Source organism: Pieris rapae, chromosome 4, assembly GCF_905147795.1.
Source record: "Pieris rapae chromosome 4, ilPieRapa1.1, whole genome shotgun sequence".
Taxonomy (NCBI): domain Eukaryota; kingdom Metazoa; phylum Arthropoda; class Insecta; order Lepidoptera; family Pieridae; genus Pieris; species Pieris rapae.
Window position 1 is genome coordinate 6,719,606 of NC_059512.1, and position 21,991 is coordinate 6,741,596.

Sequence of the window (21,991 nt, forward strand, 5' to 3'; positions counted from 1 at the left end):
CTAGATGTGTTATATTTTCATTACCTTTGATAATTTTATTACAATATACATAATACATAGTTATGATTATCTCTTTTTTTATGATCCATAAATTCTATAGAAAGAAGTAATAGCAATATATTTCAGAACAAAACATTTTTTTCAGAAGGCTTTTTTTATAGACCTCTTTCAGAGGTCAAACTGGCAGGGGGCTCATCTGATATTAAGTAATACCGCCATGGACACTCAATGTGCGGGTTCGCGAGTACGTAGCCGACCTATTAAGAATTAGTACGCTCCTTTCTTGAAGGACACTAAGTCGAATTGGTTCGGAAATACTTCAATGGGCAGCTGGTTCCACAAAGTGCTTGCCTTGGAAAACGCTCAGTTGTCGAGGTGATACGGGTGGAATTTCATATTCTGCCTCGACATCTGATGATGAAACTCAGCTGCAGGTATTAATCCGTACAACTCTGAACACTCTCCACGGTACATCCGGTAGAAGATGCAGAGTGACTCTACGCAATGCCATCAAGTCGCTCGGAGAGGGATTGGTCGTCTTTCATTGCCCATGAATTTCTAACCCAAAATCGTAACTTATGATAATAACTTCCGTGTTATTCCGATAAATAAAAAATGCTGGTCATACGTTTGGTATTAGCTATTTTTACGTATCGCACTTAGACAACTTTTCTGGTAGTTCTACGCTTCACAAAAAAATTTCACATTACAGTTCATTTTAACCTAAATACTGTTAGTATCTATCGTTTCCATATCCCATAATGGATTTCCTTCTTTCTACAAGAGCCCTCAGCAGTGATTTTCTTATTGAGGCTATAGCGGCTTTTTGGTTTTCTTTACTAAACGCTGTCTCATATATTTTTTATTTCGTATATAATCAGTATAAACAAATCGTATATAATAAAAGGAACACACAATATATTTATAAGCTTATACATCACATGGCATTGACTTTTGTCGTTTTAAACTTAACTGATAACAATTTGAAATTTTCAACTCTTGAAATAATTAAAAAATACCTATTTAAATTTTAAGGTTCTATTGTGATAATTTAATTTCAAAATATTACCGAAATAATAGGCTTATTATTTTAACAGAACGATAACATGTCAACAACAACTACACTACTATTTCTATTTAATTTCTCATTATACAAAATTTGTATTACATAAAATGACACCGCGTTTTATCAACACGTCACATGTTTTTTTAAGAATTAAAGATATTTTAGAAACAACCTTTGTAATTTTGTGTTTTAAATAAGTCCAGCCAGGCCAGGTTACTTTGCCAAGTGACTGTCTACAATAATGACTTTGTGGCAAGGAGGTTTACATCAATATATTTCATATACATTTTATTTTATATAAATTCAGTGGCTTTCATGTATAAATAAAATCCAATTTTAATACATTGACAGATGCAAAATATCAATCATAACAAATATAGTAGAGGACATGTTATCGATTAAACTTGCGATGCAATCTCCCCAGACAGCCAGGTACACGAGTCAACTCAATTCGGATGACATACTTTCCAGAAATATCGTCAAAACGGTTAAGGTAGTTATTTGAAAACTGCTTTTCGACTGTAAGATTAGATAATTTAACGAAGATTGAATCGAAGTGTTTCGGTCACCGTCACTTGAATAGTTGCCTCCGAAATTGTATTATGTGTATAATTAAATGTTTACTATAGAGGCATCTTTAAAAATACTAGTAATATACAGAGGTTTCTACAGAGTTACATCTCTGCGATTGTATTTTTTTGAAAGAATGGGCGAAACAGAATAATTCATAATAATTTAGGTTAATATTTTTTGAGTATTTTTAAGCCGATAGTAGAAGATATTATAAAACATGAAATAGTTAGTAGTATAGCATAGATAAATATAAAACTACACATAATTCGTTTTCTATTAATTAGTATGCTAAATAAAGGCTTATAAAAAAGAAATTTCACATAATTTCAAGCTTCCACAATTAATATATGTTCGTTAATTTCACAATAATAAAATTTTAACAAATGTTATCCTAATTCTATTAGGATAACATTTGTTAAAATTTTATTACTATTCTGCAGCAGCGAGCACCAGATATTTTAGTATACACGTATATCGTGGAAATATAAATGACGTGAGCAAAGTAGGGACCTGTTGAATAGAGCCTTCATTCTCGCCCCGCTCCGCTGTGAGGACGGACGGATTCGCGTTCAAGTCGCTACGGAAAAGCTTTTATACCTGTAGTCGTTTCACTGACTACGCCTCTAGCACTAGCTACGGTAGGTACAGTGTTAGTCTTTGTTCTATATAATATAAATATCGCACATAAATGAAATGACGCAATTGTCTTAAATAATTTATATTAGTATCGACATTTAAATGTATTTACAAATGGTACGAATTTTAAACGGTTCCAGTTGGATTTGTGTGTTAAACATAATTTTTCCTTGTTTCAGGGGAAAGGAAAAACTGTGTTACATGGAGTGGTAAAGAATGTCGTGTTTATGTGATGCTATTTTTATCCCGGATTAAAGTGCAAGTGCTGTGTTTTTTTTAAGTGATGATATGACTTGGAGTTTTGGAATTGAACATATCAAACGCCATCATGCTGCCTACAAATGTGATGTCGTTTATGAAAAAGGTGAGCCTATTGACTAAAAATTAATAATTTGTAATTAATTAGAAGAAACAGTAGTAAACTATAATATACGGGTTGATGATGTTTTTTTTAATTTGTTATTTTTTATGTAAGATTTAAGACTCTTTTTATATTTTCGTATTAAATTTGCCATTAGAGTAATCCATGCATAATTTACTTTTTGATTAGAGGAATGTAGCCCACATCGTTTCTATAAAGATTGTGAATTTTATACTAAAAAACGTTTTGTACAAAACTGTAATCTTTATTAGAAAATTAATTATTCGGTAGTTATGGTTTAGGACTTATGCATTTTAACACGAAAACCGCAAAAAGTAATGACAGATGAAAATGCAATCATAACAGTCAAAACACATTAGCTTTGCAACAGAAGGTTTTTTATCGTCGTTAGCTGTTCCAGCAAAGCTTGCCGTAAACTTCAAAGAAATCTTTCTTTTTCAGACGATCATGTTTTTGAAAGCTCAAATATTTGCTTTGTAAACGTTTTTGTTGAAATAAATGGAAAAGTTTCTGCATAGTTAATGACTTGGTTTTTCAGTGTAATGACGGAGGACGTAGATTCAATTCGATTTTATATATATCATAGATTTTATATACAGTTTCGTATTTATATACAGTTTATATGATAGAACTGGGTTTGATAACGCTCTCAAACTATTTGTATCGATATTATTTTTTTTATTTTTTATTGTTCCATACTATTTTACTATTTATATATTAATGTAGATATATAATAGAAATACCTATCTTAATAATTTAATTATATATTACATACACTTATTAACAAAAAATGGTTCTAAATTTACATTTACTGCTTAATATTTTCAATTAATATATATTATTCTCAAATCAGGAGCGTAGAATGGACGAGAAAAACTCTATGACTAAACTAAACTCTGGCAATAAACTCTCCGACACTCTTTTAAATCACGAAGATTTTTTTCTACACAATGTTACTAAGCACAATGTTTTATTCATTGTAATTAGACATAAATATAAAAAAACAAACATTTCACCCCTGTGCACAGTGAAATAGGAGAAATTCTGTGGGAACAACCCGTAGTATCAAGGTGAATTAAGGCAGAAAATAATTAATATATAACATACCCGTCAAAATCATACTGTAGGGAAAGCGACGCGACCCATTGGCGTCCATGAGCATAATTATCCATCTACATAATTCCAATGAAATTATAAATTAACAAAACTCAGTAATACAATGTGGTACTGTCGTAAATCTGGATGGCAAACTGTTTTGATTTTATAGCCACGCTTTAATTAAAAGTTGGTGTGGCCCGCACGGTTTACGACAAATTATGGTTCTATACAAACTTTATTTGCCTTCAAGAAAATTATTCAAACCCTTTAAACTTCAGGGTCTTATTGTTTCCCCAATAATACACATTGTTACGCCACGTTAGGCAGTCTATGATGCTGACACATTCTGACGTACGTAATACACACATTGTGAGCAATTTATATAAACACAGAGAACATATGAGATATCCATTTCTGCCCGTGAGCAGTGATGTGTAAAATTGTCTATTAAGATTACTCACGTAATTAAATGCTAAATAGCAGTATCAAACTTCACTCACGTTAGAGACACACTAGTTATTTCCAGTTCATAGCAACAGGATTTAAAACATTTTTGATTGATTCTTAATATCCAAACAGATAGATGTATATAGGCTTCTAGGACCTCAATATATAGGATTATAGAATAGCAATGGGCATATTTTAGGCGAGTGTGACTTACTACCGTAGCCTTACCTTCCACGAAGTAAGGAGTAGGCAAACGCCTGCTACGACGGTAAATGATATTGTCGTGGATGTAAAAATTCGGCCCTTTATTATTTAATCCGGTAAAAGGAATAATAAAATAAAACACATTATTGTATATTTAAAAAAAAGTGCGCAAGTCTTATAATAATCGGGCTAGATTGCAATGTTGTATAGGTAATTATACTCAATCAAATATCTATAATAAATCGGATAACCAAATCAGACGTGGCATAATTGAGGTATTCGGTTGTATCAAGGCCAGATCCAGTAAATATATCGTTGATAATAATCGATTCTCCGCCCTCTGATTCTTTTAATACCCGAGCAATCTCGGATACTTTCCCACTGTTTCCGTACATCTCTTTTGTTTAGAGAGTACTCTGGAACGTAAAGTAGGTCGATACTTGACTTCAATGTTGAAAATCGAATATTTAAGGATCGCGTTCATCGCGTTAAATAACCGCTATTCTTTTCATCTTTTGAAATTCTCTATAAGCGTTTGCACTCCAACTAATTATATATTCAGTTATTTTATGACAATATTGAAATGATTTAATTTTTAAGAGAATTATAAAACACCATTGATTAACGTAGTCTCTACATAATATTGTCTTTTATTAACTTAACTTTTAAAGAAAACACTTTTTAACGGATTGAAGATATGTATTATTATCTAACTTAAAATTACTATACATAATTTTAAGCCGTGGTCACCGTGACCTCGCAAGCTGTAAAGTACTCCAAACGTCGAAAAAATTTAAAATTATGTAAAATAATAATAAGTTTATATACATTGCCTCAATCCGTTTTTATTTTTTACGTTTTGGTACAGATATAGAAAACAGATTGATTTAATACATACAAATATTACACACTAAACAACATTTGAAAACCTGAAATCCAATTACATCTATACACAGCATTTTAGTGGCATCTTCAGGGCTGGTTCACTAAATATCGTTAAGAAAGTGTTTTTAATTTAGTCTATGTAAAGGAGTTTTTGATCATTAGTGATCGATGATGATCTTATGGAACAGCCATTAAAAGCAGCTACTGCAGTTTCTAAAGCGTTACCGACTTTGAGACCCCCTTTTTTAATAATTAGGCGTCTCTCCCTCCTAGACCCCCCTAGAAGGACGAATCAGGATGGTGATCATCCTATGGCAACCGCCATAAATAAATTAATGTTTAGAGAAGGCTGAGAAGAAATATGAGAGGAGACGAATAGTCTAGAAATCCCTTACATACTCTTTTAAAATATTTTTTACAGTATTTTGTATTGTTATGTATAAAATCGAAATCGAATCGTGATTTAATAATTTCATATGTGTGAAGATCATATACCTGCCTATTTTAAAACTTCTAAAAAGATACTTCACATTTCATGACGTATAGCGCTATCTGACAGTCGTGAAACGCAAAAATACTATTTATCCTACCAATAAGTAATAAATAGCTTATTTGGAACTTATCCGGACATTGTGAAACAGGCCCTAAATATACTAGCAGGGTAAAGTGACATTTCTACTTTTGAATTAAAGTGAATAATATATACATGTCTATCTTGTATACCTATGCCATAACGAGCGTTTGCACAATGGTTCTAAGTTAATTACATTACTGGCCCGGTCCGGGAGCGAATCTGATTCAATCTGCGTCGAGCTATGGCATTGTTCTCTAGTTTCAGTCTAAACTTCCTATAAATCCAATGCACGTGTAACTCGTACAATTATAACATTTAAAACCGAATAATATTGAAGTTTCACGGTAGCAGTGAAGTGTAGTAATGTTTCTAAAACAAGAAAATTATATATAAAGTTAACAAGTTACTAGTAAAAATGTGAGTTTTCATAGAAAGTTTCAATGTTAGGAAATAATCAAAGTGAGTACTAATATTTACAAAAAAGTAACTATTTCTTGTTGTTTGTGTCAAACGTCTGCTAATGTACCTAATTTTTGCTTGCTAATACTTGATATTTACATATTAATTCAAATTACTTCACTGCGTATAAAACTTACACCATATGCTCTATCTCTTAAGTATGAAAATAATTTCAATGGAGTAATCGCTTCCTCACCTAGATTTTCCTTAGGGGGACCCTATTTACTATCTGTTGCAATCCCGTATCATATAGGCATGCCGTGGACGAAGTAATAGTTAATAACGGATATTCTAATTATAAGAAACTCGTTCTAGTTTTGTAGCACTTTGCGTAGCACTTGCGTAGCACCTAACAGTATCCCCCGTTACTTGACTCGGAGTACTGTTTAAGTAATTGAAAATGTTGGTAAGATTCCCAATTGTCACATTGAAAATGTTATATGTAGGTATAAATTGTGACCCGGCCTTTCAGTTTGATCAACAGCGAAGAGAATAAACGGCCCTTGCGAAACGTACAAAGCTCTATCAGGCTTTATTATTATCATAAATTGTATTTTGCCAGAGATGACAAGTTCGTGTTCTAATATTTATTATGTGCCATTTTTATTATAAACGAAGTTAATAATGCTCTATTTTTCACTTCTAATATGCGACGACTTTTTATATGGAGACGGCAATGGTTTTGCATTCTTGGCAACAAGGAAAATTACCAATATGCTTAAAAAATGTATCGGTTAATATTACAGTACCTTTAACATAGAAGAATTTGTTAGGTAGTGATTTGTTAGGTGTTGCTGGCCCTACCCAACCTCTGTCTCAGCTACCATCTCCAATATTAATTGATTCACTAATGTGAATCTGACCTCATACCTTATCCAAGCTTACCTAAATTATGACTTTAAAATTTACCTAAATACAAAGATTTACAAAGATGTTTAGTAACAGGATTCTAAATGACTTTCTAAAGAATTATTTACTTTTTAGCTATGTTATGTAATTTACTTTTTAGTATATAAAACATTCGAGTCATATATAACATATGCATATCTTATGAGGAGTATTTGCTTATCAGTTAAGTAACGGTAACAGCCAAGCTCATATCGGATGCTTTCGTCTGAATTAACGCTTCGTCGAGTGGAATCGTCAGTCTTTATTATGAGAATAATGTTTCTCTACACATATTTATCTACAAAGTGAAATATTGTACATTATTTTATAAAAAGATATAGAAGTATTATTAAAGAATTTCTTGACACGCAACACACACATTACCTATTAAATTTATTTAATATTTGGATCTTGTGGTAAGATCCACAGATGATGTGAAGACAGATGGTGTGAAGGTCCACAGAATGATGGTGACACTCGACGTCAAGCGTCCGATCTCTTGTCCGATTGCCCTATAAAAAACATTTTTTATAAACAATTTTATTTTCATGCTATGTTTTTTGAAAACATTAGAGTTAGGATTTTGTGGTACATATTTTTAGACGTCTTTGGTAGCGCTAAGCTAATATGTACTCAATTGTCCGGCCTCCCAGATCAGAAAAAAAACCTATATAAACCTTTATAACCTATATGTTTTAGACTATATATCTGAACGGAACGCTGTAATTTTTTTATAAACGTTAAAACATAATGTAGAGTTTGTTATATATGGCAACAAAAAATGGCACGATGATAAATATGGTAGGAGTACAGACATTTAGATACAGTTGGATACTAAAATACGTTAACAATTAAATGTTATTTTGAATGTAACAAAAACGTGTACCTTAATTAAAGTGTTGTATGTTTAAACTTAACGCTGTAACGAGTGTTAAATAAATAAGCTTCACTACGTTTTTCGTAGAATGTAGGGGTGATGTTGGATAAAATTAAATACATTTAAGGTTGCTTTCAAAGTCTCCTAAATGAGGAGGGTGGCGAGGGGTGTTTGTTTGCCGGGCAGGTTTTAAAAACTCTATCAGTGCACAAAAAGTTATCTCGTATAACGAAACCCATTTAAATAATGAAGTATTTTAAAGCCAAAAATACTTCATTATTTCAAGTTTTTTTTAAAATCTATTGTTTTGAAATTCCCCACATACATTTACTATTAAATTACACTCTCAAGTCCACAAACAAAGCAATGGCAATTACTTTTATTTCCTGAAGCCAAATAAATAGAAAATTAAGGAGAACAAGAAAACATTTCAGAATTTGTAGGACGTCTGTTGGGTAAACGTTTGCTTTTAAAGTATTGCGATATCGAAAGTACCGAGGCCTTAAAAATTAACAGAAATTAGACTTAAGAAATAAAAAAGTAAATTAATTTCGAATTAAGTATAGCGTTGCGTATTTACCACACTATTTTATGCCTTTCATTGAGTAGGATCCAAGATCTGACTACTTTTAATATATGTATACGCAACACCGTCCGATAACAAGGGGTGTAAAAGGAGTTCATGGTTTAAAACCGACTTATACAGATAATTGCAACGTAACAAATAACAAAGAAACTCACTTTATTACGACTTATAATGACTTAATATATAAGTCTGTTTCTTTATTTTGAAGAGATTAAAGCAAATCCTTCATCTCGCTTCGTAATTTATTCAGTTCATTCTGCTGGAACTTTTTCAATTTGCATCATCTCGTGTACAATAGGGCGCTTCTTTTTGCTATCCAATGGCCAATAATCGATACCTATGGCTTAAAATCCATTGTGTGGAGTGTATAAGCGCAATCATATCCCGCGGGCATTGAGCATTACACATGCTCGCTGTATATGTAAATTTCAGGTTTTCAAATTGAAGGTTTGTTTATGAAGCAAAATACGGATGTTTATTTCAGTTGAATTTTAATTAATATTTGTTAACCAATGTATTTACCGTGTTACATTTTTTGATTAAATTGAACATTCAAGATTATCTATGGATAGATTTTGTTGTTTTTTTAAGATACTAAAATTACCTTGATTATCAATTCGTTACATTACAGACGAAATAGAATACTTTTACTATTTTTCAAATGGAAATTCATGGAAATAAATTATTAAACATCAATTTCAATATTAAATTAGTTTATAGACTTTTTATTTCTTAAAAAGGAAAACAGTGAAAGTAAGAATATCTTAAACACAACTGTGTATAATAATAATTATTGTAAATAAAAAAGATTCCAAAAATTCAGTGGAGCGGCCCTTGCGTGATTTATCCGTCCAGTGTGCCGAGCGTTGAAACTGCCTTAATGTGATTTGGGAAGGGTAACGTCGCCCGTAAGATGAAAGACCACGGGAATCAGTAAATCACTGAAATTAGTTTTTCTTTTTCCTACCTTTATTTGCTAGATTACGTTAATGTTTTTGTTTAAGAAATATAAGTAGTTTCGTCAGTCCCATACTTTTTGGTTGGACTGTATTTTATACAGATATTAATTAATAAGGAGTGCCCCTCTGCTTTCTTTAGATTCAGATCTGAGACTTATGACTCTTGTATGTCTAATATTTATCGACTCTGAAAACTTACTCTATAGAAGATTTACATCGAAAAACTAAGCGAGACAGACACAATAATTGATTCTATTTTATTTAGTCTCTCGTTAACAAAATGTTAATATTAAGATTAAGCGATTTGTGTGAAAGTTTAAAGTGTTATAATTTTTATTCTGAGTATGAGAACTGGAAACGGTTTGTAAATTATTAGACAAATTCACGTTTTTCTATGTTGATGAAATTTTATGTGCAACATGTGTAAATGTAAAAGTAAGCTTTTAAGTACCTAATTTTATAAATGGAAAAATCTTCGCACAGTCAACATTAATGTGTTCTATTTTAAGGTAAAATTATTTTATTTTGTTCAGTAAAGTTTCTTACAAGTAGTTTGAACTCGCGAACAACTTACATCTCGGGTTTGCTACGAACTTAAAAGTAACATTCCTTGGTGTATTAGAGATTGTTACTTTCTTCATATATTGTAATTAATTTATTAAGTAATTTACTCGGTGTTTTCTAGTTACATAAAATACATAATTTGCCTGAAATTTTTCTGCGTGACAAAAGATATAATTGAATTTACGAATGTCGCCACAGACTAACGTAATAAGAATTTAAATAAACCTCCTTAGTACAATTAAAAACCAACTTAGCGTACTCCAAACGTGAAATGCTTACAATTGTTTTTCCATTTTAAGCTCTGACTAACGACATCTTATGTAGTCATAATTGGAATGCATGCTTGTATCACAAGGGACCACGAAGGGACAACAAAGCACAGTAATTACGCGTCACCGACACGAACCCAGCGATTGCTCTTTGTTTTATGAACCACAATGGCTGCTATTTATAGACGTTTAATGATCATTTAGTAGGTTAGAAGTCAATTAAATTACGCTTGAGGTATTTTAATTCATAGTAAAACATTTAATGTCTTACCTATAAACACCTCTCAGCATCAAACGGGATAGTATTAATGAGACATGACCATACAGTGACTTTATATTCAAATAAAATATTTTTATTAAAATTTAGAAAACAAAATATTTATATGGTAAATGACTCAGCGTCAAATTTGCCAAACTTCATACATTAAGGGTTTGATTAAGGGACGAATTTTGAGAAATGCAAAAATGTTGCTATATTAAGTATTTAAGTCAAAAATTTACATACATTTTGCTTTAGCTACTAGACAAATATTAAAATACTATTAACACTTATTCATCACTCAGATATTGGTTATATATAATATTTTATTGTAACACGGAGCGTTAAATCAAATTATATACATCAAATAATCCACAAATCTTCATATTAGTAATCTCAGTCATATTGGGTAAATAATTTGTTTATCACAGTTAAGAGTTATAATGTAATGCAACAAGTGGGTCATATAGCCGCCCCTCGTCCTTCCAACCCCTACCCGTCACCAGGTCATGACCACCGATTGCTCATGACCTACTTTACCTCAAAAATCATCTGCGCAACTGTGTCAGATTTTTATTACATGTAAAATCAATTTGAAAAACAAATATTTACGTATACAGTATATGCGTGATAAAGAGATAATCAGCGGTCTTTACGAGTTAAGCGATACATTTTGGGCTATCATAGAAAGCTTTTTATTAAACTCTTATTAAATTGCAAAGATTGAACGGACTTTCAAAATTATTTTAAACGTATTATTTTATCGATTCAAATTCCTAAATACTCAATGAAATTAAGCTTTTTCCATTTTTTATAAAAAAAACTATATCTGCACGAATATACACTAAAACACAGGTAAGCAATTCTAATAAGAACCACAACAACTAGATAAGAATTATATCTTTAAAATGCGTATTATTGAAAACATAATTATAATCTTCACACAAAAATATGTTTTTAACGTTCCTATCTTTCTCGTCATACGATAAACCAATTTTATGAGTCTTATAAAACTGTATCGATAAGCTTTGTCTCAAAGATCACATTTATATCGTGTCGACATCTTATGTACTTTCGAAATGAATCGTAAAAGATATCGTGTTATATATTTCTATATTGTTTAAGATAATACAGATTTTTCATGTATCTTATAGATGTGAAACACTTAATGACTTGCTTCTCGCCAACGATAGGGGGACACCAAACAAAACTCAATTTGCTATTACAGCAGGTACCATGTGACAGAATACAGTAAGCTATGTTAGAGGAACTGAACGCTGAAGTACGCGATATCATACAAAACTTACTCAGATAAGAAAAAACAAGTTCTCGAGTTAGATTACTGGGTGTCATGCGATTTTAAATCATTTTGATATACTCTATTAACACATTTAGTTCTCTTTTCTCGGATCCGAGTGGAGTGTGGTTGGAGTAGCAGTCGGAGTAACGGCCCATTCGGATCCGTGCGAGAGTCCCGTTAACTTTTTCAAACCATTGCCATTCCTAGCTCTCGGCTCCGAGTTTACAAACACTCAATGTACTGTATGCCGAACACTCGGATCCAAAAAAATCCGAAATGTTTTTTTTAATAAAAATAATTATAAACATTCATATTTTCAAACATTAACATAATCAAAATTCACCATAAAAAGGTTTGGTCTCCTGCTTTTACTTTATTTCCATTGTTTAAACATTCAATGTGTTAATACTTTTGTAAAACAAAAAACTTGCAAAGCAACTGGCATGCCCAATACCTTTAAATAGATTTCATTTACTACGAAAAATATCCGTCCCATGAACTATTATAAGACTACAGTCTTCAGTCTTCTAACGATTACAGTATCTTTCACCCTTTATTTTTGATAGAAAAACTGGAATCATACATGTAAAAAAAGAGAAACATAATAACATTTTTGTCTTGTGTGTCATGAAAGTCCGTCTCTTTAGCTACATGTTTACTCCATCAAAGAAGTCGTCACAGCTGCGTGTCAATTTTGAAATACAATATGTTAATTTGACGTTTGACATTTTTATCAAGCTTCTTTGTTATATTGAACTTCCATTCCGTGATAAAACTCATCGTGATTCCCTTATAAAATCCTTTCAGGTCACTTTAATTGGCTTAGCTAACTATTTTTTACTTGATACTGATCCTTGCAGCATAGGGCGGTAAAATAATTGCATCTGTAAACTTTGTTATCAATTTAACCTCGGGCAAAGCGGGGACAGAAACGCGGTCAGAAAATTCGATAAACAAAATACATAGGGTTTGTGGTCAGCACACTGTCCCAGAGGAAATACCTAAATCAGCTGTCATAGTAGAGATTCGATATTCATGAAACTATTGTGAAGCTAACAATGGTGTCAATTTACTTTACAACTCCATATCTAAGGATCTGTGTTCTATTTCACATAGAATGAACATCTACTTTATACAGGTTTCAAACTACTAATGGTCCGACTACACTTACGCTAATGTGAAACTTGCACTATCGCGCAATTCTTTATTTTAAATGCAATTTCATATTATTAGTATTGAACACGAAATTTCAACGTGGCGTTTACACAATTAGTAACGTTTATTTCTGGCTGTATAATATAGCCTTAATGTATTTTTAAATATGCTTAAATATTAATTACATTGTTTAAATAGCAAGTATAATATATATTATGATTTGAATATCAAAATGTCCAAGTCGTGATGGCAGGCCGTAGCAATAAAACGCTTACAGAGTTCGGGAGCCGACAATATTGATTTCCCCCAGTCTGATGTACCTCGTTCTCCATCTGTTGCTCGCTTTGAAATTTACGACCATATTACCTTGTCTTTATTTTTGTATGATGAGCTTTATTGCTGTACGACACTTTCAGTTCACGGACTTTTCGAACAAAGTACTTAGCTTTTATTATCTCTAGGATTATGATTGTTATCAGTTTTATGATCTTTCGTTTATGTCGGTTATAATTACTATTTTAAATTATGAATCCATGTGGATAACTTAATATGTCCACATATTTCACATTCGCATTTTTGAGTGTTCAAAATTGACTCAGTGGATTATGATAATATTATTTATTACTTGTTGGACTAATAACTTTATTAGTTCTTCAGTTCTTCTTATAATACAGTTACTAAAACACTAGTTAAAAATATACCTTTGTGTTTTTTTTAAGATGGTGGCGGCAGACGAAACATCAAATGGTGTTCCGGGGCAAATAGACAGTCCTACGACATTTGGGAAGCTACGGCAAACACTGTCTTCCTCACTTCTGACAGCGCAAGATAAAGGTAATAATTTTGAACATATTTACTATTATTTAACAATATTTACTTAAATAAGTTGCAACTATAAAACACTACCTTTCGAACAATGTTCTAACTACGTATCTAATAAATTTTATCCGAATGAAGGTGTCATAAATAATTTCATATTTATATTGAAAATTATGCACCACAGCTTACCTATAATTAAAATGACCTATTATCTCGCATCTAGATTACCATAAATATATGTTAAACAAAAGCGTTAAGAGCCAAGCTTTATAAATATTAATTTATTCAAAATAAATTCAACTTAGGAAGGCCCAGAGATGAAAATATCTGAACGAGCTTAATAGACTACTAATTCTCATTTTAATTTATATTTTACATTCAAAGAACTTGTATCACCTTGCTATCGCTTCGATACAACGTATATTCTTGTTCTTCTAAGAACGAATATAAGAAATTTATAATTGCCAAAGTTACGATGTCGAAAGTTCGTGGTTGATAAGTTGTTTAGCTAATGATTTTAACGAGTTCAAATATACGAAAAACATCCTTCATTAACTTTTATGATTTGTTAATAACGATATCAAGCCAGCGTCTTCGACGGATTCGATGCGACTTCGTCATGTTCGTTATCTTTGTGAATTATAACGACAAATTTTATTTCTACATAATTTCAAAAAATTCTATAAACGGTATAACGTCAAAACTTTGTGTGTCTGTTGTTCTTCGCCTGTAACTTCCAATGGAGATAAATACTGCGATTTCGTTTTTTATTTAAAGATCTATCGTCTTACGTTGCAGTTTTGGCTTCGCTCCATACAAAAATTTAATATCAGGTTGACAACCGCTACCGCTTGTGGGGAGTATGTTATATATGTAGTATGAGGCATGGCCTGTACACTCCGCTGATCTATCAACTGATCCGATAACTTACGAACTTAAAATCATCTGAATGTTGTCATAAAAATATTATTTAAAACTTTAAGTTTTTACGTAATTTTACTGTAGAAACCGCAATTTGTTTTAATAATTTAACTACCGAAACCGAAAAGCACTGTTTTTTCTCACTTAATGCAAAGTTTTTGTTTAGACGTATAAGGATTATTTCAATGAATACTTTAAACATTACATAATAAATAAATATGGTTAAGATTAAAAAATGTTACATATTTTCGATTTGATGAATTATCTTAACCAAACGCATAAAGTAACTATTTACTGTTAATAATCGATCTGTAACCTTTCTATTTTAAGAGTTCTCTTCTATAAGTCATTTCAGCTCCACAGAGCACGAAAATTATCTTTGGTTATGCAATAACCATTCATCACTCCCGCTAGTTTCATTTGTCTTGAGAATACCTGTCTAAAGGAACTGTAACTGGCAGTTAGTGAATAAACAAATATAGCTGGGGCAATATGTAGTCTACTTTGAATTTTTATTAATTCCTTAATATTTTTCATATGTATTTTAAACGAGTTCTTTAAAATATTAAGGAAGTCATCATAATACCAAAAATATACAATTATAAATAATTGTATATTTTAAATAATAGTAATTTTTATGGCATAAACATTTTAGAACGATACTTAATTGTGGATACAAAGAAAAGTATTCATTAGTAATTCCGTTTGATTGACTAATCGATTGGGTTCAACGATTTATTGCCCAGCACCAAAATAGTCGCATGAGTTAACATGAACATTATTAAATTCTATACGAGGGTTCGTGGTAGCCAAAAAATTTCAGTTAGGTATTATGAACGTTAGACAAAAACGTAGAGTATTTGATAGCAGCTCGGAGAGGAATTTATGAACATTTCTCAATATTCAAGTTGGGTACCGTCGAGAGTCTCCCAGGGGTGGCCTCGGCACGCATCTATTGTGAGTGGATTCCTGAAATAGAGTTGTCTATTTGAATTCAGTTATTCAAAATAACTACATCGCCGAGAGGATATTCCTAAATAAATACTATTATCGACGTTAATCCTATAGCAGCGTGATAGCCTTTGTCCATAAATGTACTATCGAATACCTTTTTTTCAACAGTTTAAAGAGTAGTTATAGAGATAAAGTTACATCTAGTTAAGCTGGTTACTGTTGTTTATAATCTTTTTAATTAACCTACATGTCCAAATAGTATCAGAGCTATAGAGATCATCAATATTTAAATATGAAGTGACACAAGAATGAAGAGGACTAAACATTAAATTGTTATAAGCGGCTTATAAAGAAGCGAAACAGACCGGTGTCTAGAGTCTAAGAAATTTATAAAAGGCAATGAAAGGGTGAGTTTACGTGAAATGTTTATCATCAGTTACTGTTTTAGTAACAAAACTGGGACCACGACCCGTGGTGACAGAGGCGAGCGTTGAACCTGCGCCGACCCCTCCGCCGGCCCAGCCTCCGCCTTTATCGCAAACTGCGAAGACTGAACGGTAAGTTACATTCATAGAGAAGACAAAATCATTGCCGTTCACCGTCAAAAGATAAAACAGTATGGATACCTCAAGCTGGCAGGTTAAATCAATTTGTTTACTTCGATACATGTCAACCGAGGGCCAAAGATCGGAGTGCGCTCACAAACATAGTAGAACGTCCGTCTTACTTCCTACTAAGGGTAAGATTTAGGATCGAAATTTAGATAATCCATAGCTTAGTAAATACGCAGTTCTACGGCTGCTATTATCTTCTATGTCACCGATTTACGATCCTTTCAGGCGCAACAATTAGTACATATCTTATAAGAATATTGCATTCCATATAGTTTATGTTACACTCACTCGTCTTATTTTTATGAGCATTTATTGTTTAGTATTTTTAAAAGACCAAGATAAAATAATTACAAGATTTTTTTTTATTAATTGTAATAATTAATTACTTTAAATTGAGCGTTAGTTATGTTTATTAATAACTTACTTTAAAACTTCTTTACTTTTTACATACTACTGTGTTCCATAGTACCTTATAATAGTAATTCAATTTACATTTTGCACCACTCTGAAGCCTCAAGTAAAGTAATTAAAAGTGCATCAGGAACATCTCGATGAGAAAGCAGATTTCCATTTTATATTTTATTATCTTTGATATTACTAAATGAGGAACTGAAATTAAATAATATCCATTTAAAGTCGTTCATATTACTGACAATATAACGGAAATAGCTCGGATAAGTTTCTTTGAGGTTTCACGTTTTATCTCGTTGGACGACTCAAATTTATATTCTTTGACAATAGTTTTGGAACTAGACATATGATTTTTAACCTGATATATACTTTTGATATTTATGTTTAGACTTTTCCTTAAATGAAATTTGTCCTTTATCCTTTAAGGCTTTGAGTTGATTACTAGCATAGATAAATCATATATTAGATAATCTGAATTAAGTCGAGGACTTACAAGCAAACATGATTTATTATTGGTTTCACTCGAACTATTATGATACAAAACAGTGAAGCGGGTAAAGCACCATCCCGGGCAGGAGCCTGTAGAGTGTGCCTGAAAGCTCTTAAGCCGGGTGAGGTGTTTCACATTTGTAATGGGTGTCAGCACAGAGTCTGTGAGGATTGCTCCTCGTACTCGAAGCCAGCCAGCGAAGAGGAGTCGGTGAGTTTTTACATATAATTATTCTTCGATTTGATCAACAAGTTTTATTAATATAAAATGCAAACATACATACATATTAATTTCTATTAACAGTTATTTATTTCGTGAGTGATTTAATTATTCTTATACAATATACTGCAAGGTAATTTAAAAACAAATTATAAAGAACGCTAGGAAAAATGTTATTATACTCAATTGAAATTAAAAATTCGTCAGAGTTCATGGCGATGTTCAGTATGTCGGCGAAAAGCCGCGCCGCGTTTACCACCAGCGGCACAAGACAGTACGGATTCCTTACTGGATGTGCCAGTGCTAGAGGCGTTACAACGAAGACATTCAGAAGCTCGCCTGGGCAGTGGAGGCAGCAGTACTGGCCTGGCTCCACCACGATCACCAGAACTGCGGCGACATTCAGATGTATCACCCGCTTCCCTTAAAGAATTGGAAAAGGTAAAGGTATACGCAGGTGTCAAGGATACTTAAAATGTAAATATTTTGTGTATATACAAAAAAATAATATTCCTTTATACAATAATATAGAACTATTCGCACCTTATAAGCAACCTTTTATATGAAGAAAGCGGCTTAATTAATTATTATTCAATTAAATAAAAATTTAAAGAGATATTTCCTTAAAAGCAATTGTTGCTTTTGTCTCTACTTATGAAAAACATATTCTTCACAGATAGTTTACATCTAGTTATATTGGTCTTAATACTAAATATTACATAGGACTGAACTGTAGTATCAAACAACAAGTTAATAAAATTGAAATTCTCTTGCATTTTATTTAACCGCAGCAAAAGTAATATCTTTAAGATGCAAATAGGAAAATCTAGTACACGTTTTCCCAATGCAACTTTTGTCAGACGTCTTACAAATCCCCACTTCATCGTTTTCTGCCTTTTGAGAGTTTGATTGGTTTATTTACTTACGTCACTTCGAGTAAAATTTTCGATTATAATATTTTTGTGATATTTCGAAACGATAATTTAAGTGATTTCTTTCTCATGGCTAAAATTAGTTATGTCATATTAAATTTTACTTACGTTGGGGATTCTAATTGCGTTTTTAATGACATTATCTTTATACATTTAGACCTAAAACGCAAAGCATTTGTAAAGTAATTGATTTCTAAAAATATAAATAGAAATAAATAGTTATCCAAAAAACATTATTCGAATGTATGGCGCTCCTACTACTACTGACATAATTTTTTAGTTGCTTTTACAACTAAGCTTTTTTAATGAAGTTCTCGCCACGCACCATCACTATGTGGAATGAAATCGACTTAGGGTCCTTCAATAAAAGAGCGTACCAATTCTTAAAAGGTCGGTCCACGTCCAAGGAGTATCCATGGGCGACGATATCACTTAAAATCAGTGACCCTCCTGCCCGTTTACATGGGGTTCTATAAAAAACCACATTTTACCCATGTAATACTAATGTGTTTTAAATCCTATTCATTTCCAGTAATTGATATTGACCAGATAACATAACGTAACGGACACGTTACGAATATAAATTACTCATTTTCTTCTCTATTTATTTAGGTAGATATACAATTACCAATTCATCGCTCATCTAGGAAATATTCCTTAAAAAAAACAAAAACTCGACGCTAAAACTTAAGCAGGATATTGCGATTCGAAAAAGAACGGAAACTTTAATGACATCTTATCCGTCAAATGTCACTTAAAAAATAGCGGTTAGCAAAAAAGCTTGAACTTAGATATAAGTTCCATTTTATTTGTTAAGCTAAGTCTTAGGTATTTTAATCAGCTTATTTTGTGTATTGCAAACCTAAACTAGTAGCAATGATACAGTAACCTGATAAAGCCATCTGTTAGTAAATACAAAACCTATTTACATCTAAAACATACCTTACACGATTTTGTATAAAAAAACATTTCATCAACACTATTACTATAAACATGTGTATGTGCCAAAAAATTTGACTGTTGTTTAACGACGCTGCCCGCGGCGGCAGTTGAAGGGAGGCGGCAGCACCACGCCCATGGTGGAGTCCCGGCGTCCAAGCACAGTGACTCCAACTCGTCGCCGGTCGATTCGAGCACCCCGTCAGCACTCCTGCGATGAAGACCAACAACCTCCGCATCAGCCAGCCTTGGCTGCTCCACCTCCAATGTCACGAAGGTAGATTTTTAATGTGGTGTTTTGTGGTGGTTTTACCGATTTCATAAGGTGTTTTAGCAGTTTTGTATGCATTTGTTTAATTTGATTATTAAGCAAAAAACGTTAAAACGTGTGGTTTGCGGATAGATGAATAAATATGACTCAGACTCAATCGGTTGTGTGAAAGTCGTATAATTACTTTGCTTAAGTAATTATAGAATGTACAGTTCCACACATCTGGCTTATTGAGTTTTTGTTTAACTGTAATATTTAAGTAGCTACCAAGTTTGCCACATGTCTCTCATTAGTTTTATGTAACGTTTTCCTTACTTTAGCTAGGAAATTATGTTAAAAATGTTTAATTAGCAACTTTTGAGACAATATAATAGATACAATTCCGTTATATATATTTGAGATAAAAATACAATTCTACCTGAGATAATTTAAAGGCTTCGCGGCTTGACTTCTGAATGAATTTCCATTTTATTTGATTTTAAAGAATGCCAGTCTGGACTGCTTTCATTATTATTAATAGGTATATGATATAGATACGCATCGATACGATTGTATTATTTGATATCAAATTACTATGAAATTCGATTTAGTTACGGCGTATTTGATTACCGAAATATTGGTAAATAATACAATTTGCATCGAAAATAATTAATCTAGAGTAAAAGCCACTCAATTCAACTTTGACATTCAACACAAATACATTCACTTGATACATTATACATGCATATACTATGTTTGTGTAATGATTGTGGTTTTGTGAGGTGGGAAATCGCGATTATCTATACTAATATTATAAAGAGGAAAGGTTTGATTTTTTGTTTGTTTGTTTGTTTGTATGAATTGAATAGGCTCCGAAACTACTTGGCAGATTTGAAAAATTCTTTCACTGTTGGAAAGCTACATCATTCCTGAGTGACATAGGCTATATTTCATTTTCAAAAAAAATAGTACTTAATAAAACGTGCTTTTCATCAGCATTGCACCCGTGCGAAGCCGGGGCGAATCACTAGTACTGAAATAAATTAAAATAGATTTATTTTGTGCGTGTATAAAGTAACGTATATACGGACCATGGTATAAATACATGTATGCGTATTATTTATTGTTTTATTTTATTTAGGTAAAGATCTAATCAGCCTTCTGTACAAGACACGCGTCGTCGATTTTAGTTTCCTTGCCGTCTCCTTTTTATTTCATGTTCACAATGACTGTGCTAATTGTGAACATTGAAGGAAAATTCATTGATGAAAGCCAAACTGTCTTGAGGTCAAACTGTCTTTTCGCACGCTTATTCACTGCTTAATTTTGTAGCTGCCAAGGATTGTACAATTTGCTCACTCAGGCTTTCTTAGTTTTATAAGCGCGGCGATTTCCTTAATTATGCCCAGAGACTACCCAGTAGTAGGCACTCTTTTCCCCATTTACCTGTATTATCTTACAATAATAATAATGATTCTTTATTTGCAAGAATATGTCATAGTTATATAGTTAGTATATTAATAACATTCACGAGCTCGGTTTACATGGCCAAATCACTCTCTACGCTGATGACACCTGCTTATTTTATTTCGGTATAAATATCCAGACTATGGTTGCTCGAGCTCAGTCAGACCTAAATTCTCTATATTCTTGGTTTCAACAAAATCTGCTAACCATAAATATCTCAAAAACATCTTATGTAATATTCAGAGCAAAAAATAAAATCATTCCTATGTTTCAACCGTTAAAAGTTCAAGACGTTGAAATCACTAACAAAAAATGGGAAAAATATCTGGGTCTTAGAATAGATACATATTTAAAGTGGAACTTTCATATATCACACATAATTACCAAACTAAAATCACTTATAGGCAGATTTTGGTCAATATCAAAATGTATTCCTCAATCCGTACGTCATTTAATTTATAATTGTTTAGTCAAGCCACATTTCATATATCTAATTGAAATATGGGGTACGGCATGTAAAAACATAATTTCTAACTTACAAACACTACAAAATAAATTAATAAAATCATTATTTAGATACAATTTTTTAACACCGACTAATAAAATCTACCAAGAAACCAAAATTATGACAATTAAACAACTGTATGTATATAGCACCTGTATCTTGATAAAAAAAATTTTAAATAACTCAATCCATAGTTGCTTATCGTTTAAAAAAATCAAACACACAACGACACGCAATACTCGTCGAGCGAGTTTGCTTATCTTACCGAAGCCGCGTACAAATTATTTGA

At 32.1% G+C, this 21,991-nt stretch overlaps 1 protein-coding gene across 1 annotated transcript in view; it reads left to right on the plus strand.

Annotated features, from left to right (window-relative positions):
- Positions 1-2,192: 2,192 nt before the first annotated feature.
- LOC111003111 (regulating synaptic membrane exocytosis protein 2) overlaps positions 2,193-21,991 on the plus strand; it is a 34,134-nt gene continuing 14,335 nt past the window's right edge. The window contains exons 1-7 of the mRNA XM_022273477.2: positions 2,193-2,277; positions 2,455-2,639; positions 13,901-14,015; positions 16,324-16,432; positions 17,447-17,600; positions 17,817-18,050; positions 19,591-19,757. Of these exons, the coding sequence (XP_022129169.2) occupies positions 2,604-2,639; positions 13,901-14,015; positions 16,324-16,432; positions 17,447-17,600; positions 17,817-18,050; positions 19,591-19,757 (815 nt within the window). The 5' untranslated portion in view covers positions 2,193-2,277; positions 2,455-2,603. The remainder of the gene's footprint in view (positions 2,278-2,454; positions 2,640-13,900; positions 14,016-16,323; positions 16,433-17,446; positions 17,601-17,816; positions 18,051-19,590; positions 19,758-21,991) is intronic.